Below are 23,094 nucleotides of genomic sequence, written 5' to 3'. Positions count from 1 at the left end.
TCCTTGACAGAGCTGAGTGGTGTTCAGGTACTTTTGCAAGAGTCTGTTTAATTTCTTATTGTGTTTCTGTTCTTTCTTACAATACAAATTAATTTTCATCCTAACTGTTTCTCCATTCCTCTCTCAGTAATTATTTGTATTTTACCTTTTGTTTCTTTCTCATGACTTTGTGCTGATTGTTGTGTGTTTGGTTGTGAGTATTTTCCTTTCAATTGGTTTCCTGTTGCTCCTCTACAAATGTTTAGACATCAAGAAATGCAGTTAGAACTTTTACCTGCCTGCATCCCTGTTGATGAAACTATGCCTTCAACATACATGTGTCTGTGTTAAACCAAATACAAGCTAATATGGTTTTGCACTAAGCTGTTGAAATAAGATTTCTTATTTTTATTGGTGTGTTTTCCAGGAAACACCACCTGTAGTCTCCATTTATTAGGTTTTAATCTGGCCAGAATGAACCATGACCAAACCTGCTCCACACTTCATTGCTGAATTTTAAGCAAGTTTTTCTTTTTTTGTTTGTTTGTTTTTGTAGGAGAAAGCTGGAATTAGAATATTTCTGTATAGATAAATAATGTGTAAACTGATGACTTTCTGAAGCTACTGTGTAGATTAAAGAAGCACTTGCCTTATGAAAACACTCCATGGAATAATTTGAGTAGTTGGCCACTTATTAGAAGTAGCGTCAAACAGAAATGCATATACATATTTTCATATTTCCTCTTACTTAGTACTTTGTGACCAGATTAAAAATCCCTATATAATTTTGTGGATTGTACTGAGTTATTAGTTTGTAAAGAGCTATTTGTCACAGTCCAAGTTAGACAACAACACATGACCACATGCAGGGGGAAATGGATCAGGTATAATTCGCTGCACACTGCTATACAAACCACAGTGAAAAAAAATGTTAGATGGGTATATTAGAAATTATGTGGAAAATTTACAATAATTGTAGCTCCCCTCATATACACCAGGTGGCAGCAGCATTTCGCTGGACCACATGTTACACTGTTTTGTTTTGTTTTGTTTTTCTTTTTTGTTCCATTTTTCCATCTATCTGTTTATTCATGTTTGGATTGTGAATACATGATTAAGGCATAGATTAGAGTTACTATATTGTATTTTTGTATGATTTTGTTCCTCGTTTCTTTTTTTTTTTTTTTTTTTTTTTTTTTTTAAGCCTATTTGTAAATATGGCTTAAAAGTCATCCTCATACTTTTAAACGGACTTTTGTTTTAATTTTACCCCACGGATATGTAATTCATCTTTTTCCAATAAATATTTAACTATTTTGCTCTTGCAACTTTTAAATTTAATAAAAAAATACAAATGAGCTGGGAATTTATTTTCTTGTTTTTAAAAATAGACAAAAAAATTCTCTGATCACAGGAACAAAAAAAACAAAAACAAAAAAAAAAACCGGTAAAAAAACAAACAAAACAAAACAAAAAAAAACAGAAACAGAAAAAAACAAAAAGAAAGACACTAAATAAATAAATAAATAATAATAATAATAATAATAATAATAATAATAATAATAATAATCTAAAAAAATTTAAAAATAAAAATCAAGACAGACCACACAAAATGTAAAACAATAATCAGGTGACACAGTACAATCCCACTCAGATACAAAGTTACCGTCACTAGTATTGAATAGCGTCGAAGTAAACACAACGATTCCCACATGCTTCAAATGGTTAAACAAAAAGTCTTAAAATGAAACAGCGAGGTAAAGGTTTTCTACCAAATATGACATCAAACTGAGAAAAACTGACAGCTAAAAGGTGCAAATCACCCAGAGACTGGAATTATTATGCATTTAAGGTGGAGTTGACATCTTTGAGCTTGTCTTTTCAGTCCAAATTTAACAAGGATTAACAAAAAATACCAAAGGAAAAAATAAATTAAGCTACCAATCAAATACCATAGAAAGAAAGAAAGATCATCATTGTAGTGACGTAGTAGCGTGTGTGTGTGTGTGTGTGTGTGTGTGACAGGGTGTGTGTGACAGGGTGTGAGTGGTGCAGCTAAACAGCAGGACTGTGGGTGTCCACCTTCTCTGGGTGTGTCCACATAAAAACTGGAGGTACAGGCGCATTTTCGCTCCTGCGTCTCTGCTGACGATCACGATGGATCTTTTCTCCCCGAAGTTCCTTCTCCTTCTACTTTCCTTTACCGGTGAGGAATTTGATGCTATAAAGTGCCTCTTCTTATTATTTGCCTATTAACAACATTTTTATAAGCTTCATCTTCATTATTTTAAAGCGTTTTCCAATGTCGGCTACAAGGAAATGTGGTAGTAATTGAAGTTTGCTAAAACAATGGAAAACAGTTTTTGGTTATATGTATTTGACATTATTATAAACACTGTGATCCCCTCTTTTCTTAGAATAACTTTATGACTTGTGCATCTTGTGTGTGTGCCGGCAGGGTGCTGTGCTGGGGAGGATGTCCTCCCGGACGGTCCGGTTGACGCAAATTTGGGTGGTAATGTGACTTTGACAGTCCTTTCTAAGATAACTTCGGACGACGACGTGCTCTGGAATTACAGCGATGGAACCTCAGAACCGGTCAATATCGTGACTTACCGAAGAGAAAAGCTGCTTATCACTGATGCATTTAAAAACAAATGTTCCTTTAACTCCACCAATGGCTACCTGACCGTACACTCCCTGAAGACAGAGGACAGCGGGGATTATGAAATCAACATTTTAACGTCAACGGGTACGAAAACCGGAGGAATTAAAGTCAGAGTTCTTGGTGAGTATTTATGCACATCATTATATTTGTTTAGCTACCGCGTGAAGCATCTTTCATGAGCTGACCCCCCCCTCCCACTCAAAATATTTGGACTACATACAAACCGGCTCACAATTAACCACAACGTGCTTCAGTTTCTCGGCCTGTGGTGCTTGAAACGTCATTTACAATCCCGTTTTGAATGTTGATTATTAAGTATGTTTCCTAATAATAAGACTTATATTAAAATTGCAGCTCTGCGCAAAACACACGCACACTTCCCACTTGGCGCAGCCCGAGGCACATACAGGACTGCGCGTCATGTGGAGCCTTTACGCACAAAGTGTAGTTTATTCCTTAGCGAATGGTGAGATATATCATTATTTTTTATCTGCTTTATCTACATTTTTAGTAGGGTAAGTGTTTAGAGGCATTAATGCATTGGGTTTAAAAACAAATGTGGTGCGTTCTTGTAAAACCAATGTAGTCTAAAACAGTTATCAGTGAGTAAGAAAAGAAGAAAAAAAGAAACTCTCCTGGGAGTTAAAGGTTTCATCTAGTTAAAACTGAATAAATGAAACCAATAAAACACTACCAGTCTGTTCCACACCTCAGGGTGTGGCTTTGCTCTTTCCTGCTGGAATGTGAGTGCTGTGTCTGTTCAGCCAGCAAGGTGTGTTTTTGCACTGTTTCATGTAATGATCTTGCCAGTTTGGTATTGTTTCAACGCAGCTTGAAAGTGCACATCCAGAATCTGTCACTATTTGATGGTGCTTTTCAATGTGGAAGTGACTGTAAAAGCAGGACATGAGTCCAAATGAAGCACATTGTTACGCATTTACTGGAGGGGTCACTGACCTGTTCGCTGTAATAACCTTGTCAGCTTCTATAACACAGTACAATGTAGCAAATAGCATAAAATAGACGGTTGTTAAAAGGTTAAGAAAGGATAAAAAGTGTTTTTTTTATAAGCTGCAAGGTTATGGAACAGAGTTCCTCACAGGTTCCTCCATTTATTCAGAGTCAACATAGGCCTATGCTTCCTTTTCTAGCATAAATAACTAAGAAACATCTATAAAATTGACTGTCTAAACCTAGAGGATAGCACTTTTTTTGTTATTCAGTATAAAAAGGGGTAAATTTCCTGAATGAAAAGTTGATTATCTAAGAATAATTAAATTATTCAGCTCCAACTTTATTTCCCAAGGGAAACGCGTCGAGCTGCGTAAAATGTAAATAAAACAAAATGCAGTTAATTTACAATGTGCGAGGAATCGGGATATTCCGTTCTTACAATTTTATTTAATGCAGATTTTTGCAGATTAATCCATCTCGACTCTGCCTCTTTTTTATACCCATTAATGTTGCAAAGTTGTTTCCGGTTTAAACACTGACTTTTCCAAAGTTTCTTGCCCTTCTCCCCATCTTTTTCTAAATCAAGATGAGCTTTTGGTGAGCTATTAAGATAATTATCATTCATTCATTAACCTAACCGCTTAATCCGATGAAGCCGGAGCCTATCCCAGCAGGCTTTGGGCGAAAGGCAGGGCACGCCCTGGACAGCTCGCCAGTCCATCGCAGGGCCTAAGATAATTTCTTTTTGAAAATATAGTTAAAAAAAAAAAAAAACGCTCACTTTTAACTTTTCATATGTTATCTTTGTTCTGTTAACTAAATACTGAAAAGTTATTTTTCATAATTACTGTTTGGCGCGAGTACAACATGCCATATTATGGTTTTATTTTCACATAAAAGTATCAGCATCTGCATGCGTGTTTGTTTCTGCAGTCACTTCCTGCGGATACAGTCTAGATTATATATATCCTCACATGATAATCTTGATCAGCAGAAGACAATATATGTTACTTCTGAGCTAACCACTGCATGAAGTCTGGAAAAAACTCTTCCTGGCTGCCACTCCCACACATTGTTCCCTCACACACCTACTGTTGCCTAATCGTCATCAAACAAGCAGTCGAGTTAGACTGACTTCCAGTTCAGAACTAGTCCTGCAGGTCTACTTGTCTCCAGTATCTTGGATATCATAGAAGTCTTCATTATTCAGACGCTAATGTCAGAACAAAGTTATAATACAGCACAGGAGTGTCTTATCGAATCATCGCCTGACATGTTTAATCATTTACTGCTGAATTGTTGGAAGATTTCAACAGCAAAGCTGCTGATTGTTTTAATCTCACTGTAAATATCCACCCTAACACACCCAAATGTCAAGTTTTTCCAGATAATTTTAGAAAATTGGGAAGTTTCGCTACTTTATAACTTGTCTTTTTAAAATATAATTAATGCACACAGTAATGCTTATTTTTAGAATGAAGTAATTTTACAGAAAAAAAGGATGTTTTGCATTGAGATTTTTTTTTGAGAACTGTAACTGATTTTCAAAATCCTGAATATTTCTATATATAGCTACTGATTTAACAGGTTCCAGGTCAGTGGGAAGCTCAGTAAAGCAGTTGTCTCCATGTAAAAAAGCTTTATTGTTTGCAAAGAGGAAAGTTTCAGATAAGAAGTTAGACGACAGCTCGTCTACAAGACTGTAAACCTGATTTAACCTGTCAGGTTGGGGCTTCAGTGGAACAAGCAAAGGCTGGAAGTCAGAAAAGGCTGTACAGAAATGTTGAAGCAGTCACATAACATGTGACATATAGATCAGTTCTATTTACCTTTACTTAAGATAGGATTTATCCTACATTCAGAAGCATTTCCTGTCCGTATTTTTCAAGTTTTGCATCATATGAACGTCTGGATGCCTGTAATTGTGAAAAGCCCATACATGGAGTTTGAGTATTATCAGCATGATAATGATTGGACAAAAAAATAAATTAAAAAAACCCAATACTGCTGCGGTGTCAAACTCCAGCCCTCGATGGCTGGTATCCGGCAGATTGTTGTTGTTTCCCTGCACCAACACACTTGATTCAAATTAAAGGATCCAAAAGCTTTATGTTAACTTCTTCATTTGGGTCAGGTGTGTTGGAGCATGGAGACAACAAAAAACCTGCAGGACACTGACCCTCAAGGACTTGAGTCTGACACCTGTGCTGTAGATTGATTGGATACATCTATGTATTTGGGTTGGAACTATCCATAAATCAACAGCAATACCTAATCTTATTAGTCAATACATCCATCTATCATCTATCAATCAGTTCCATTTTTATCTATTGAATGTGCTTAAAATCTATGTAAAATTGTATTTTTTATATAGAAATTTCTTATTGTAAATTGATGAGTAAAAATTCTAAGATGCAAAGAGGTGGTTTGTAACTATAAAGTCAGACTGTCTTAGTTATTATAAGCAAGCTGTGAATATATTTTATTTTGTACTCTGATTCAGGGGTGGACAAGTCCGGTCCTGGACCGCCAGAGTCCTGCAAGTGTTAGGAGTTTCCCTGCTCCAACACACCTGATACATATCAGACTTAATTAGCAGACTTGAGCTTGAAGTCAAACCCTGGACAAGTTTGCTAATGACCCATTGATATGAGTCAGGTGTGTTGAAGCAGGGAAACTCCCAACTTGCAGGACTGCAACCCTCCAGGACCAGAGTTGCCCACTGGTGGAAGGGTTTGAACTCTGAGCTACTTCAATCTATTAAACTAGAATTTTTTTTTTCTTTTCCATTAAATTTTTCAATATAAATATCTGATCAGGTTTGGGAATACATTGCTATGTTGATATTTTAGTTGCCTTTTGTGATTTGATATAACAGAAGTAACCACGTTACATAAGCATTCCATATTGTGTCATATTGCTCTCTGGCTCACAAATAAAATTTGCATCAAAATCATAATGTGACAGAATTTGTGAAATGAGCAAAATGGAGTTATCTTGTATTGTGAGCAAACTTTCCATTTACATCCTGATTGTTTGTAAATGAAGTTTCAGAATGCAGCTTAGCTAATGGAGGAAGTTTAACTTTTTTTCAATGTTGTTGTTTTTATATTGCTATTTATGTATATATTGATCCTTTCAGCATGCCTGTGCTCTGCCTTGATGCTGCCTTTTTCTCTGGTCTCAGTTAATTTCTTCTTGTGTAAAACTGGTTTCTCCCTACAGAGCCAGTGAGTGCCGTGGTCATCAAGTCCGACCTGACTGAAGTATTTGAGCACAACAGCAGCGTGAGTCTGACTTGCTCTGCTAAAGGCTCCTTCCTCAAGTTCACCTGGTTCAACAAAACCACGCCCATCAGCGTTGACGGCGTTCGGCTTACTCTAAAAGAAGTTAGTCTTTTATGTGCTTTCTACGTTTATTTCTCTTAACTGTTTGATTCAAAGTTTGTGCTTAAGCAAACAGTTGTTGCATGGATGTAAAAGTTCAGTTTTTCCTAATTTATTCATTGGTGTTTTCTCGTTGTATGGTGTCACAGGAGCAGTCATCAAGCAAACTGACGATCAGAAATGTCCTGAGGACTGATCTGGTTGGTCCCATCTACTGTGAAGCAAAGAATGCCCTGCAGCAAGTGAAGAGTAGCCCCTTTAATCTTACTGTTTTCTGTAGGTACTGCACCCACACCACAGTGCCTCCTTGGAGGTAGCTCTGCCCGTGCAGGAACTAACATGTTTTGACTAAAACAGATACTTGTTGGTTTGTGTGAGCCATCATAGTCACCATGGCTGCAGAGATGGCATGTAGTAGCTATTCACTAGATCACCTCCTACTGCAGCAGAAAAGCTAAATGTTTCAGCTTTTCTGCAGAGAAACCAATGTTTTAATCTATTTGAACTTTATTTATATAATGTTTTAATATAACCTTCACATGAACTTTTATTTTGTCCAATTCAGCTCAGTACAATTCACTGTAGTCTAACTATAATCCAGTTAATACAAATCCATGATGTGATCCATATTAGTCCCCAGCCAACATGTCCATATGGGACCCAAGGCTTAAATTGGAGCTGCAGATTAAGGTCCCATATAGGTTTCAAGTTGGTTCTGACTGGGTTGGTTCTGACTGGCTAAATGGGCCCCAACGTGGGGCCCATTTAGCCCATAGAGCCTGCAAAATTTACCCAGTTCAAGCCCATCCCCACTTAGTACTCACACAGCCCAAGTGTAACCCTTATGGCAGGGTTGACTAGCTCTAGTCCTTGAGGGTCACAGTCCTGCAGGTTTTCCATGTCTTTCTGCTCCCACATACCTGACAAAAATAAACCATGTGCAGAACTTCATTGGCTGTTGGAAGCCAGGTGTCTTGGAACAGAAATACATGGAAAACCTGCGGGACAGTGGCCCTCAAGGACTGACTTTGGACACCCCTGCTATATGGGCCCAACATGGACACACTGGCTGGATCCACAGAGCTGATTTGTTAAAAAATAAAAAAAAGAATTGGTGGTTTTTGAATTTGTTCCAATTGAGTCTACAAAAATGAAACCTAAAGTCAGTGAAGATGGAATGACTCAGCTACATGCATCACTGCAATGTCGAGGGTGTGTTGTTGATGGTAATTATGTTTGGACCAAAGTACATTCTTATAAACTTAAAATTTTTTAACATGAAACGTTTTGAAAAATACAGAGCAGAATGAACCTTATATATAGCGTCCTCATCACCAAACTTAGTTCAGTTCTATTTCTTCCAATATTTTATTGCAACTTATAAAGAATAAATAAGCTTCTAGTACTTCAGCTCCAAACTACAATCTGCTTGATTTATGTTCTAAGATTTCTTATAAACCTGAAAACAACTAATTCTTTGTTAGAACAAAGATATGCATTCTCAAATACAATTCTTTCTATTTGATTGTGTTTTCATTAAATGCAGTTTTCTCTGCTTTCAGTCAGCATTGATAGTTTTTTTATTAGCTTGATGATAAGAATCTTTCTGCATAACATTAAACTTACAGGTTTGACACATCAAGCAGCATAAAAGAAAACAGAATGGACCCTTAATGTCATTTTTAAAATGAAAAACTTTTAAAAAGTTGAAAGATTGGCATCAATATATAAAAATGTGGACCTTTATACATAAGCATAGATATTAATTCAACTTAGGATAAGCACAACGATGTAGAATATGCAAAGAAGTAACACTGCAACAACTCTGGTTACATTTCTAACCTTGACAGTTAGACAGTTTATTGTAGTAAGCCCTCCATTGTTTGCAATGTTGTGCTTCTATGAATGAGCTCCACACCTGTTTGACAACAAAAGGTCATACATAACCCAGTTGCTGTCACTCCTCTTTCCACTCTCATGGGTAATTTGTCATAAATACTTAATCTTCCTTTTTGTTACTCAGAGTCACACCAGTGTAAGAGAATTCACACTTTGTCCAAAGCTTCTGTAACTAGAGTTCACCCAAAAACAGTTGTATTTGCAGCCTTGTAGACGTGTCATTCCTGCATTTTTTTTTTTTATTGCATTGTGTGTTTGCAAGGCGCTCCCTGAGCCTGTCCTCTCAAGCTAAAACCACAATGTGTACACAGAAGCCTACACCTCCACTACTTCAGCATGACTAACCTGAAAGGCAGTGAAACCACACCAACCACAGGTTTACCCTGTTATTAATTAATCAGAAGCTTAGCTCTCCTGCTTAGTTTGGGTTTTATTCTGGTTCTAAGATATTGTAAAGAGACTGGTGTGTGAACCTCGGTTAACAAGGCACTTTTGCAGCATTTTATTTTGTTTGAACAATCTCAAAAGCAACTTGTCAAGCTGACTGAAGGCTAAAGGAACCATAAAAAAAATTTTTTTTTGGGCAACAAATCAGAATATTTTGCAGAGCAGCACTTGGGATCAAATTATTGATTGGAATTCCCTGTGTTCTTCACAGACGGACCAGATTCAGTCACCATCAAACCCACCAAACCTGGCCAGTACATCCAGTCCAAGTCTGACTTCAACCTGACCTGTTCGAGCCCTTCTGAGCCACCTGCGACCTTCACCTGGTACTACAACAAAGACAAGATAAAGGTCACTGGTCCTGTTCTCACTCTAAAAACCATTGAAGAGCAAGGATTTGGACAGAAAGAGGGTGACTACACATGCTGGGCCCAAAACAGCAAGACCATGCACTATGTCGTATCTTCTGCTGTCAAATTTTCTGTGATGGGTGAGTAATGTGGTTATTTTTTTAACTTTGAACTTGAACTTGCAGTTCAACGAGTCACTTTCTTCATACTGTTCTTAATGTTTTGCCTGGTAAAGTATCAGTCAAGTAAATACATGCAAAAAGAAAAAAAAAAAAAAAAAAAAAAAAAAAAAAAATATATATATATATATATATATATTTTTTTTTTTTTTTTCCCAGCAATATATAGCCCTGCAATGGACTGGCGAGCTGTCCAGGGGTGTACCCTGCCTTCGCCCATAGACAGCTGGGATAGGCTCCAGCTTCCCTGTGACCCTGGATAGAGCGGTTTAGAAAATGAATAATTGAATTTTATATATATATGTGTATGTGTGTGTGTGTGTGTGTATGTGTATGTATATATGTATGTATTTATTTATTTGACTTTTACTTTAATTTGTATATATGTATAAATATATAATAATATATATGTATATAATTTTATTTCAACCACATTACAGACATGTCAAATAGTCAAAACGCAAAATAGTCAAAAGACAAAAAATAGTCAAAACGCATTTATTAAATGTCTTATCATAAAAAAAAGTCCTTTTCTTGCTCAAAATGGTATATTTAGAATTATTTTTAAAATAAAAAAAAAAAAAAATCCTAACATAGTCTTAAAATATCTTTGGTATGACTCAATGTCATTTTTTTCTCATTGTGAATGAGAATCTATAAATTTGCTAATCTGGCCCCGTCCACTTTTCCCACCCAGCAACAATGACTGAATTAAGCTCTGTCTCACAGCCCAGTCTCTGAAACTTGCTAGCATCTCCTCAAAACTTGCTGTTTTTCCGCCGTTTCTTAGCAGAGCAGGTGTGCAGTTGCACTTGGCTTTAGGCATCATTGCCAAAAAGATAAATCACTATATTTTTGAAAATGTACCATTTTGTCATATTCATTCATTCATATCCTAACCGTGTAGTCCGATGAAGGGTCGGGCGGGAGCTGGAGCCTATCCCAGCAGTCTTTGGGCGAAGGCAGGGTACAACCTGGACAGCTCTCCAGTCCATTGCAGGGCCTTTCTCAGATTCTTTGACCATTGTTTCCAAGTGGCCGTCGGTATTAACCACATCCACTCAACAAAAGGTTTATTGCAGTAATTCTACTTTCATTTGTAGTAAATAGCGGTTTGATCTCTGTTGAGCATTTTAAAACCAAAGTATCTCCAGGCAGCAGACATGGCACCAAGGCAGGAGTTCCAGTTGGTCATGACTACTCCCGCTTCATTTTGGGAGCTTTCCCCAACAGTTGCACGACTGCATGCATGCTTAGCGGTGCAGCAGTAAAAAGATTCCCACTCAAACAGTTTCCCACCATGCCATGCTCAAAAGGTATGGAAAGTGTTGCTGCATAAGATAAATGCATGCCAAAACAACAATAAAAACTGGTTTCCAGTAAGACCTGGTGTTCCGCCCAATACTAAGTTCCACCCTGCAGGATTATTCATTCATTTATTCATCATCCTAACCGCTTAGTCCAATTAAGGGTCGCAGGGAAGCTGGGGCCCATCCCAGCAGTCTTTGGGAGAAAGGCAAGGTACACCCTGGACACCTCGCCAGTCCATTGCAGCGCTCCTGCAGGATTAGTTAATCATATCTGCAGAACATAAGGGTTGCTTGAAACCTGCCTTGTACTTGGTTCAATGAAGCAGCATTACACACAGGTGAGACAACACAGACTGAAACTTTTACTTCGCTCCATGCCTCTGAGGTATGGCACTGAAAAACAGACTCCCATTAGCGGCTCGTGACCCACATCAGATATATCAGAGTTCCAACCTGTGAGGTGTTGAAATGCTGCGCAACACAGCGAACAAGTGCTGTCTGTAATTTACTGGCAAGAAATCTTCCGTCCTGTTTGTGAAGGATGTTTTGTGTCTTCTAAGTATTGGCAGGAGGCCCAACCTTTTTGTGTGTGTGTGTGTGTGTGTGTGTGTGTGTGTGTGTGTGTGTGTGTGTGTGTGTGTGTGTGTGTGTGTGTGTGTGTGTGTGTGTGTGTGTGTGTGTGTGAGTGTGTGTGTGTGTGTGAAACCTGCTGGGTTGGAGGATGGTCTAACATTTTGCCCTGCAGAGTTTCTGTGTGTTCTTTCTTTTTGGTTGATGCAAGTGAAAGAGGGAGGATGGGAGGGGGTTGGTTACATGAAAGTGGATATTACTTGAACATTTCATTTCGGTGACTCAAGTTATTTGGCAACATGAAACAGTTAAATGAAGCTTTGTCTGAAATCAGCAGCGTTACACTCGAAAGGACGGAAACCTGGAGTTGGTTTCTGAGATTTTGAAACTTGGAATTGTTGTGATTTAATTGAATGAATCCCAGCTCTGCAAGCAAATATTACATTTACAAATGTTTTATTGTTCTTTGGTTATTATGCTATCCCTGCAGTGATTTTCACTATGTATTTTGTTGGGGAAAAAAAGATTTCAAGTAATTGCAAAATCTGTGGAAGTCATGCTTTTTTTAGCAGACCATATGGAAGATTGATAATGGAAAATTAAAACAAGCACATTGATGTGTGTGTAAATGCATTGGTGTGCTGTTGAACCATGGTTTTCATCATCATTGATATATGTAGTTTTGCTGTGAAATGTAATTGACATGTTGCTATTGTGAAACCCATTTTTTAATGTTCTGCTTTGGATTGTTGTGGGTGAAAGCAGTGTCTCTGTGTTTTTATGTGTGTCATATAGGGCTGGCTCAACTCTTCCCTTTAAATTTTCACCAAAATTTTTATACTGGGGCAGGAGCAACACAACATATATTGAGGTTATTCTGCTATTAAGCATCTTTAAATTGTTTTTTATGTGGGTTCACTTGTTAAAACAAGACAATCAATGGCATTTCTTCTTGTGTGTGTGTGTGTTGTCACAAGTTTAACATCTCTCTGTAGCTCAACCTAAAGAGAAATTATAGCCTATTTATCTTTAAAAAAATGTAATATTTTTGTGTACATGGTTTAAAAACAAATACTTTTTCTTTTTTTGTTAGCCAATCTCAAAACAGAGCAGATAGTTTACCAATGATTAGCCTTTAAAATTGGATCCCAGTAGACAGCTGGATACCAGTTTCAGTGCTCATCGCAATAGAAACAGAAGCCAGGATTTTACAGCTATGGAAATCTGCCATGGTTACAGTTATTTTATATATTAACTTGCACAACCAAGGAAGAATTAAGCCACAAATGAACCTCATCATAGTTATTCCAGCTTGGACCACACATCTTGCTTTGGCAGCAAGCTAAAAAGATAAAGTTTGAAAATGACTTTCCTCAAAGCAAACTGGTTACATAAAACCCTTTAGAGCTGCATCATATAAAGAGGAGTATGATCCATACTCTAGAGCTTATTAGAAGATAAAAGTTAAGATACTTCATTTAGGTTGTGGATTGCTATTTTAATATCTGCTTTAAATTTTAAAAATGCCTCTGCTTCTCATCACCTTCTCATGTTGTTCCAATGAATTGCGTTACCAAAACAAACACATGGCAAAAATATTACAATTATTGTAAAAGTTGAGCGAGTTTAAAATGATTGGATATTACTAGAAATTAGAAGTATTGTAATTATTCTGTCCCTTTTATGTTTGCAGAGGCTATTTCAGGTACTAATATCACCGGTCCGACAGCTACCCTCATCGCCGGTAACAGCACAGCCAACCTCAGCTGCCAGGCGACTGCTGGGAAAGTGATGGAAAGGATCTGGCGTAAAGATGGGAACCCTCTGGCTGCCAGTTCCAGGGTGGTGTTCTCCGATGACAAGAGCTCTGTTCTGATCACACCAGTACAGAAAGAAGACAATGGAAAGTACTCGTGTCAGCTCAAGAACCCTGTCAACGAAGAAGAAGCTTCCTACGCCATGATTGTCAGCTGTGAGTGTTTGCTTTGCTAAGAGAGGCAGTTGTATTTAGTAGTCAGCAATTTATGTTTTCAAACTTGTCTTTTCTGTATTAATGGTTGTTTAAAACATATTGAAAACTGTTGCTAGCTGCTAAACATATTTGGCTACATTAATGAGTTAAGGGGACATTGTAGTCACTGTTAGGTTGATGATGCTGAAATATATCCTCATCATTAAATGCTCTTTTCTTTGGCTTCTTGTGTCCAGACGGCCCTGAATCGGTGAAGGTGGAGGGCAAAAAGGAAATAGAAGTTAATGATGGTGTGAAACTCACATGCAGTTTCGAGTCAATTCCTCTTCCGAACATCACCTGGAAGTTGAACGATACGGTGATCAAAGGCAAAACGGCAGCTTTGTTGATCATCCAAAACGCCACGTACAAAGACTCTGGAACGTACAAATGTGAGACGTACAATGTCATCACTGGCAAGAAAGCCACTGCCGATTTATTCCTCAGTGTCAAAGGTGAGCTTAATGTCTGCAGCTTGGAAAAACCACTTTATTTAATTCTTGAATATTCAATAGGAGATCATCTTTTACAGAGGATATATAAAAGGATACAGCAAAAATTACACATTAAGATTTCACCAAAAATGGTTTGAAAATATGAAAACAAAGCTGTAGTAAAAACAAGAGGTTCATACCATCAAAATCCAATATATTTAATGTTAACATTTTACTTTTAAGGATTTTTTTTTTCACTTTTTCATCTTTACATTTCTGAAGCATTTTAATGTAGAAAATATGAGAAATCAATACATGTGCAATATCAGCCTACAAATGATCATTGCATATACAATGTATGTGCAATAATCGTTTGTAGGCTGTAAACTTTCAAGACAAGCTGATTTATTTTTCTTTAATATACAACAGAGAGGGGACTGAGGCTTCATTTGTTAGGCTGAGACCAGAATAAAAGCATTTTGATTGACATTTCTGATCTCTTCAGTGATAAACAACATGAAGGGAGGAACACACTGGTGTTGTATTATGTTTTTTTTTAATATCATGTTTTAAAGCAATATATTTTTCTACAGGAATCAAACACCATTTGAATCCCTTCTGAATATCATAAACAGCAGCAGAAACTCAGCATTTAGTTTTTTTCATGATATGGGAATGGCTGCAAGTAGTAATTCAGAGCTCTCAAATCAACTTACAGTTAAACTTAAAGTTTAAATTCTCCAAACATTTCAGGTTCATGAATGTTTTGTTTCTTATTTTTACAAAAAAAAAAAAAAAAAAAAAAAAAAAATCCCCCAGTGGGGAAATCTGCACAGGACAGTGACATAGCCCTCTGCTAGCACTTCACACCAGTTTTTGTTTGTCCCACATCGTTTCCCAGTGCAAAAGAAACCTGACCAGTTTTGGACCGGTTCTTTTTTTTTTTTTTTTTTTATTCCCATGACACACAAGTACAAAACTTTTGGCAACATTTCCGTTAGTACACTTTGAATGAAGCATTTATCTACAGTAAAGATTTATGTTTGCATGTATTTATTTTATTCATTCATTCATTAGTTTAATCGATTATTTGTTTATCTGTAACATTTGTGTCAGTGGTTGTTTTATCTGTCCTATAAAGTAAGACCAGTGTCTATGTGTAATTAGGTTTTTGGAAAATTCTCTATTTTCTTAGTAGTTCTCCTATTTCAGTCAAGATTTTCTTCATCAGTTAATGGTCACACCTTGTTTCAAGTCATCTCTGATGCATCATGCAAAGTCTAATTTAGGATATATATGATGCAAATGTCCAACTTAAGAGGCTGTTTTCACAGTTCCACCAGTCCAGTGCTTAATATGGTGGGAGACAAAATACTTGTGAAGTTTGTTAGCTCATGTTATCATTCCAAAGTGCAGAATGGAAAAGATTTGATGATATTAAGAGACTTAAACTTTACTTGACTGGTTAAATTGCATGTGTTCAATGTGCATGTGAGCACTGCTTTTCAGGTAGACATACACACTAGTTTTACTACTCATGCATCTAAATGTGTTCCCAATGTTGACCGCTTGAAATAAAGTAGAATTTCAAATAAAGTTCCCATCAGTGGTTCTGCACTGGTTCAAAAAAAGCATCATATCAGGATGGTGGAGAATGAATTTTGTGATTTTTATGGCAACTGCTTGTTCGTGTCTTCCTCCAGCAAGGAATCAAACTGTAGTTTCGTCTGCTGGAATGAAGCTTTTTCTTTCTGTTTCCAAATTGTCATTTGGATGTTGACTTTGTAAGCACTGGTGATGATTTCTATAGGAGACACCCACCAAACCCGTTCCAACCAGATAGCGTCCCATCCATTTCATATCTGTGGTGTCTGCTTAGTTTCTCAGGGAAACACAATATTAATTACCATAGTAACATACAAAACACACTTTTCATGGTCACATGCTTCCCAGAATGTTGATTTGCAAAAAATGACTTAAAACCTGCCTTTTTTATTCTCTTTGTAGAGGAAATTTATGATGGCCTCTCAGATGGAGCTATTGCTGGAATCGTCATTGCCTGCCTTGTTGCGGTTGGAGCCCTCATTGGTGTAATCTATTACTGTCGGGGCAAAGTACCGTAAGTATTCTTTGTCTTTCGTATCTCTTACCTGGCCTTTAGTTTGGAACTTTAATAGAACAATTGGGTGAAAAAGGAGAATCGCTGGTTTTGTAGAACATGTTTCCTGGTTTTGACTGGCATTTAAAGTAAATGCAAAAGTAGTTTTGTTGTGTATTTTTGCCTAAAAATGACTTAACCAGATTTTTTACTACATGATAGATTTGGTCCTAGTGTGCTGTTTTTGTCAGATAAGGTCTTGGTGGGATTTCAAATTCCAGCTTATTTCAAAGGTGTTCGATGGGGTTGAGGTGAGGTTGATGAACTGAAAAATCCATTTTTATATGGTACTGATAATTACGTTGACGTATGAAAACACAAACAACAATGACTGTAATCTTCCGTGTTTCTGGATCCAAATAATGAAGTCCAACCAGTATAGACCTATAAGTGTTACACACACTTAAAGCCGCTGAAGGAGTGTGTTGTTTTTCATCTTTACTGTGTTCGGATCAGTTGCTCCTATTTCATTTGTGTCCAAATTTAATTTCTCCTGAGTAGAAAGCCACTGCGGTTGTGTGGCCTTTTAAAAAAAAATGGTGTTTTCCAATTAGTTTTGTGTTCAGAGTGCAAAAACTGTCTCCTTATTATGTGATGGTGTGTCTTTACAAGAACTCCATTATTCTCTATGTGTCTCAATCTTCCTGGAACATGTCACCACTTCACTTCATGACGTTCTAGGAAATTCTTGCCATTCCTCTCACATCTTGGCATCTTTCAACATGTTAGACGGATATTCAAACATAAATACACACTGTGAAGCTGCCAAACAGTTGGCAAATTTGCACCGTGGTTTATAACACACTCTCTGTTGCCCTGAAAATGTTTCAATACTCAATTCACTTATTGCAGTAATTGTAGAAGGTCATTTAGACAGACCCAGGAGAGTGTGTGTTATCCAAAGCGGATGTAATTAAATACAGTTTTGTCAAAAAGAAATCCTTCACATTCAGATTAACAAATAAAAAAGTGAGACAGGTGTTCTGTGGAAATATCTTGCAAAGGGGGTGAGCTCCTTTTGAGCTGTGTGTCAGTATGAAGGATTAACTTTGGCAGTAAATGGGAGAAGCCTCCTTTTTGTAATTTCCTACAGCTCCTACTGTCATTAAAGGTGGCATGGAGTTCCTGTGATATCCACTTTAAGCCACAGAGCGAGTTTCATTTCTGAGTTATACATTCCTCACATTCAGTTATGATGAAGTTGTTGCGACACATCCTGTTAGTTTGGACATGCTGACGAGAGAACAAGCAGATGAATAAGTACCAGAAATCCACACCAAACCAGGAGTTTAAAAGCAACACTGGAACCAGTAATGGCTTTGTATGGAGGAAGTTTGCTGAGTCCGTCTGAAAACAAGCCAGAGTGACGACACGTGCTTCTTTCTGAAGGCACTTTAACCAGAATTTCACCAAGAAATGGTCAAAGCAGCCACACACACACACACACACACACAAAAAGACAATGCTCAAAGGCAGCAACATGTTGTTGCTTAAATAAATGCAACTGGGAAAACCGTTAGAACTCACATTGTTGGCACAACTCATCCTTCAGTGAGATTATGTCCACTGGAACAGTTGGGGTCAAATTAATTTTATTTATCAATAAACAAATGTTTCATTAAAATTCTTAATAATTGTGCTGCAAATGTCATCATTCCATCACGCTTTTTTATGATTTTATGGAATGAAATATTTACTTTTATGGACCCAATAAATAAATAAATAACTTTTTTTTTTTTTTTTTTTTTTTTTTACCTTCCTTTCTCCTTTGATTTTAATAGGCAACACTGAGAGGCAACATTAAAACATTTAGTATAAGGCAAATTCAGTTTTTCTTGTTGTTTAGGGCATACAGCCGGTACTGGTACAACTGGTTCTTCTAGTTAGATGGAGTTCCAATAAACAAACTAATAAACAGGCATGAAGTGCACATCTATTCTCAGTTGAGGCCGAATTTATTCTTAAGGTGCTTTTTGAGTTTTTCAGTTTGGCATCTAATAATAACACAGCTTCAGACAGAGCAGGAAACGCTCCCCTTATCAGCCTGCAAGCTGTTGAAGTCATCAGGTCTTGTCCTTAAACCAAACCGTCCCTTCCCCCCACCTTTACCTTTAACAAACCCTTCTGTCAGGATCTGGAGCGTATGTGACATGGAAGGTCATCAGGTGTCAGGTAAAGGGGAGGCGTTTAGCTGTAGAGCACCGTTAATAGGCCCAGAGGCCTCGGAGCGATTCACTTGTCTGTCCAGCTGTCATTTCTATCTTCCTGACTGTCAGAGAATGTCGGCACTGCTGACAGGAGTCTCCATGTTGGTGATGTTCAAGGGATGTTAAATGCTGAGAGTAACATGGTGGAGGACAAATTTCTGTTTCTTTTTTAGTCGTGATAGCAGCAGACACACTCAGCTTAACCTGTTTGTTTCCAGGATATAGCTGCTCTATCTGTGCTGTTTTTCCCAAGCTTTCCTCTAGATATGAGCTCATTCACGTGGAAGATGCAGAAATATTAACAACTAAGGGAATCATTGGAAGCATGATGGGTGAATCTATTATAATATAATCATTATGATTTCTTGCTTTATTGTAGACACTTATATTACTCCTGGTTTCATGGGGCATAATTTCTCTGTTTCCAGGCTTTGACTGGTCAGCAGCAAGGCTGTTGAGAGACTTTGATCATAACCTTTTAAAAGTAATGTGCAGCAGAGCAGGTCAGCCCTGCAGCGTAGTTGCCACGGTGATCTGACTGGTCAGCCTGCTTTGTGATGTAGGAGTTAACCCAGGGTGTTGGATAGCTGAGCAGATTGTTCTGTTGACTTTTAGCAAACAGTGACACATGAGAGCTTCATGTGAAGTTGGACGTGAAGGAAATTAAAGTAGTCGGGTCAAAGAGGATGAAAAAGAGACAGAAGGCAGGAAATTATCTGCTGCATTCAAGCTGCTCCAGACAACCAAAGCACTCATTTAAGAAATGTAAAGAAAAGACGTAGATGGTGTTGACAGCAGATAAAGACACAAGATGACAGACCGATGAGTGTGGAGAACCAGCACTACCAGTTCAGCAGTATTTTACAGGGTTTTTGCAAACTTCTTGCTATAAGCATGCTATTATGTGGAGTCAATTAGGATTTAATCAAAATAAAGCAACTTCTTCAAAAATTTATGAACATCTTCTGCAACTTTATCGAGTTGAAATGCTCAAAGTTTCGCCAGCTGCTTCTGTTTGATTTTCTTGTGAACAAATCTCCGGTTCACACCCTGACCAACAGTCTTATTCAGTCTCCGCATCTATCTGTTATATCTCTAAACATTCATCTTTAAGAGCAGCTCACAAAAGGTATGGCTTAATTTTTAACAGATGGTCATTGCAGTTCTTTGGCACAAAGAAACAGAGAGATGAGACAGGTGAAGCGCTGCACTCGGTGGATCAATGCATGCTTTGGTAGGAACAACATCACATCACGCAAGACTTAGTTTGATGTGTGAAGCAACAAAGGAGCAGATATTGCATGAAGTGCTTTTGATAATGCAAAACAATGGACCTTTTATGCAATCAAAAACCAGGGTTTTATAGGGGTTTAGCACTGCAAGGAGTTTTGCTGATTTGTTTGCTTGTGTGTAATGATTACTTAGGTTTAACTGTATTTAACTGTAGCAGCAGATTTGAGCACATTTTAAGTTATCCTGTTGAGGATGGTGACTATATTATTTTTATATATACTGAGAAAACACCTATTTACTTACACTGCCAACACCATAACCCAACTAACTTGCTCTTATGTAATTTTTCTACTCAAAATCTGTCACTTAATTAGATTTACATAGATTCATGTGACTAAATGTAAATGTCGAAAGGGATCTGAAGATCAGTCTTTTGCTCAAGAACCAGATTCTAAGTCGAGAGCTTAAACCGCTGGTGATGAAAGTCTAAGGCGAATGTTTTTTTCAGATGCAGGGATTATGTTTATGCCACTCAAATCAGGGCTCTAAATCTATCTGTGGTGACAATCTTTATGGGACTTGGAATGATAGGTAACCTAAAATGCACTGTGCTGGAGAAGTTTATCTCAAAGTCTTGTTGCTACAGATACTCATTCATAATAAGTGGGTTTTTTTTTTTGTTTTGTTATTGTCTTTTGCAAAGAAAATGACCTCACTGCACAACAATGTCATTTGACCTGGGGTGTAAAGTTAGAATTACATACACTCACCTGTTTTTACAAGGTAAAAAGTATACTTATGTAAGTGCAACACTTCCAAATGGTGCTTTTGCGATGGGCTTGGCCTTCACTTTGGAGTTTTGGAATTTTATTTTTGTATCAAAATAAAGATCCTCTGATTGTTTAGTCTTTCTCTAATCTCTAATGACAAACTGGTCGATTCGGCTGCAGGTGCAGGCAGATAGCCTCTAACATCTCAAATTGCCAAGCATAAAAAAAACAACTGTGTGAAACATGCACACATCTACAACAATTGCAGGTCTACTCATGAGACCTAACAGATATAATCAGTAAATACTCAGTTCCAACATCTTTTCTAAGAAGCAGCTGTTACTATTTCATGCAGACAGATTGAACTAGGAGTTCAGGCTGAAGTCGATCACATGGAAAGTAAATTTAGTAAGAACTGGATAATACTTCTTAAAATCTTGCAGAATCGGGGCTCTGCTAAAAATCTATATTTAGTGTTTTATCTTGTTTGTATGAAAAGATTCCAGACTTTAGCTAACTTTCGGTCAATCAATTTAGCTCTACAGGTCATGCATTGTCAAAACAATCACCTGGTATTCTTAAGTTTCCTTCGAACTGTGACGGTCGGTCATACAAGAGTAAAAACTTAGGCAAACTTATTTTAGTGATCCCAATCAGTGTAACATATCTGTGCATCTTGTTTCTGCTTTGTTTATGTTATTTATTTTTTACGCATCTCTTTCTTTCGTCAAAACATAACACTTTTGTTACCCAGAATGCAGCTCAGTCCCTGCCAGGAAGGACGAGAGCACAAAGTGTCAACAAAAACTATAAGATAATTAAAAAAAAAAAAAAAAATCTGATTTTATGGTTCAATCCTTGGCTGGGGAGGGATTTGGACAGTGGCCTTTCTGTGTGGAGTTTACATGTTCTCCTCGTGTATGCGTGGGTTCTCTCCGGGTACTCCGGCTTCCTCCCACCATCCAAAGACATGCATGTTGGGTTAATTGGTTACTCTAAATTGCCCCTAGGAGTGAGTGTGAGCTGGCGAGCTGTCCAGGGTGTACCCTGCCTGTCGCCCAAAGCCAGCTGGGATAGGCTCCAGCTTCCCCGCGACCCTGAATTGGAATAAGCGGTTCAGAAAACGAATGAATGAATGAATGACTGAATGAATGAATGATTTTTTGGATTTCATAGTTATGCTACTTTTGTAAACCAGGGGTTGAAATAGTCTCCTACACTACTGCTATGAATGTGTAAAGCTGGCTATTTCTAAAGCTGAAATAAAACTCAAATCTATAAGTATTTACTTAAATTATTTACTGATTATTTATTGATACTTTGCTCTGATATACGTACATTTTCTACTGGTTTATTTCCGCTCTTGTTCAGTAGTTATCCGACAGTTTCAGAGACAACCTTAATGAGGTGTGACAGCAGACTGTTACTTTGGACATTTCCTCCGATCTGAGCTGAGGGTTGAATGCTGATGCAGCTGTGTTATCATCAGGCCTTCGTTTCTAATCCTCACTCCTATTAGTTGGTATGATGCTTCTACGTCACTTTATTGCTTCAAAATGGATTCTGGAATGATGCACATGAATTCTTAACACTTCATTTCCACATACCTGTAAAGGTAAATGGGAAGCCCTTTTAGGGATTATCCAGGTTTCCTGATATGTGATTTGCTATGACTACACTGCAGGAGTTTTAGACCAAACTTTACCAGAAAACTGTATAAATGCAGTGTAGAACAAAAGCAAACTAGACGTTTGTCCGTGTCTTATGAAGACTTTCTGCGTAGCACCAGACAAAAAAAATTAATTAGATTTCAATCGCCTTGTTCTTATTATTATTATTTTTTTTATGTTTGAGAAATATTAGTGAAATTTTTGTGAAGGATGAGTCATTAATTAATCCAAACTGCTCCAGTTACTCTGGCAAATGTTTAATCCACATCAATAAAATGCTTACACTATTGTTATAGGGTGGAATGTGTCATATATAAATTATTTTTTATGTTTCGTCTTTGGCACAGTTGTCCCAGTGCTCACTTTTTTTTGGGAAAAAGTCTTTACTTGTTCATTTTTGGCCATTAGAAGAAGCCTGGCTAAAAAAAAAAAAAAAAAAAAAAAAAAAAAAAAAAAAAAAAAAGCAATCCCAGTTTTTAATTGAACTGCATACTTTGTGTACTTTAGTGTAACTGCTTTTTAGTCTCTAGTGCTGTTACTACTGCAGTTTGGAAGTCCCTGCTGCAGATTACTACAGATGAAATGTTATTCATAGTCTTATTGATTAAAAAAAAAGATGTTTTTACAAACTGATCAGAGACTCTCCCAGCATTCAGTCCGCTTCTGGTGGTTAACAGGCAAAGAAGAAGTAAGCTGGGAATTTGTAAGGAAGTAGTCAACATGTTCGCTTCCGGTTCTGGTCAAAGTGCCCGTCGCCCCAATGCGCACACACACACTTCCTCTTTTAAATTGGCATTTGTGGGTTTTGTTCTTTTAAAAATACCATGTGACTGGATTCTTCCTCTCCGAGCTGTCAGTCACATTAATAA

General features: G+C 37.4%; 1 protein-coding gene across 1 annotated transcript in view; it reads left to right on the top strand.

The window, feature by feature from the left end:
* The window catches only part of LOC306770447 (cell adhesion molecule CEACAM5), a gene marked incomplete at both ends in the record, with an annotated part of 32,975 nt that extends 16,665 nt beyond the window's left edge, over window positions 1-16,310 (top strand). The window contains 7 exons of the mRNA XM_079259302.1: window positions 2,438-2,767; window positions 6,827-6,990; window positions 7,137-7,263; window positions 9,545-9,823; window positions 13,436-13,714; window positions 13,951-14,208; window positions 16,195-16,310. Of these exons, the coding sequence (XP_079115428.1) occupies window positions 2,438-2,767; window positions 6,827-6,990; window positions 7,137-7,263; window positions 9,545-9,823; window positions 13,436-13,714; window positions 13,951-14,208; window positions 16,195-16,310 (1,553 nt within the window). The remainder of the gene's footprint in view (window positions 1-2,437; window positions 2,768-6,826; window positions 6,991-7,136; window positions 7,264-9,544; window positions 9,824-13,435; window positions 13,715-13,950; window positions 14,209-16,194) is intronic.
* Window positions 16,311-23,094: the final 6,784 nt, after the last annotated feature.

Source organism: Telmatherina bonti (genome assembly GCF_933228915.1).
Source record: "Telmatherina bonti genome assembly, chromosome: 19".
NCBI lineage: Eukaryota > Metazoa > Chordata > Actinopteri > Atheriniformes > Telmatherinidae > Telmatherina > Telmatherina bonti.
The sequence above is the reverse complement of the archived record's forward strand: the minus strand, read 5'-3'. Positions and strand labels throughout refer to the sequence as shown.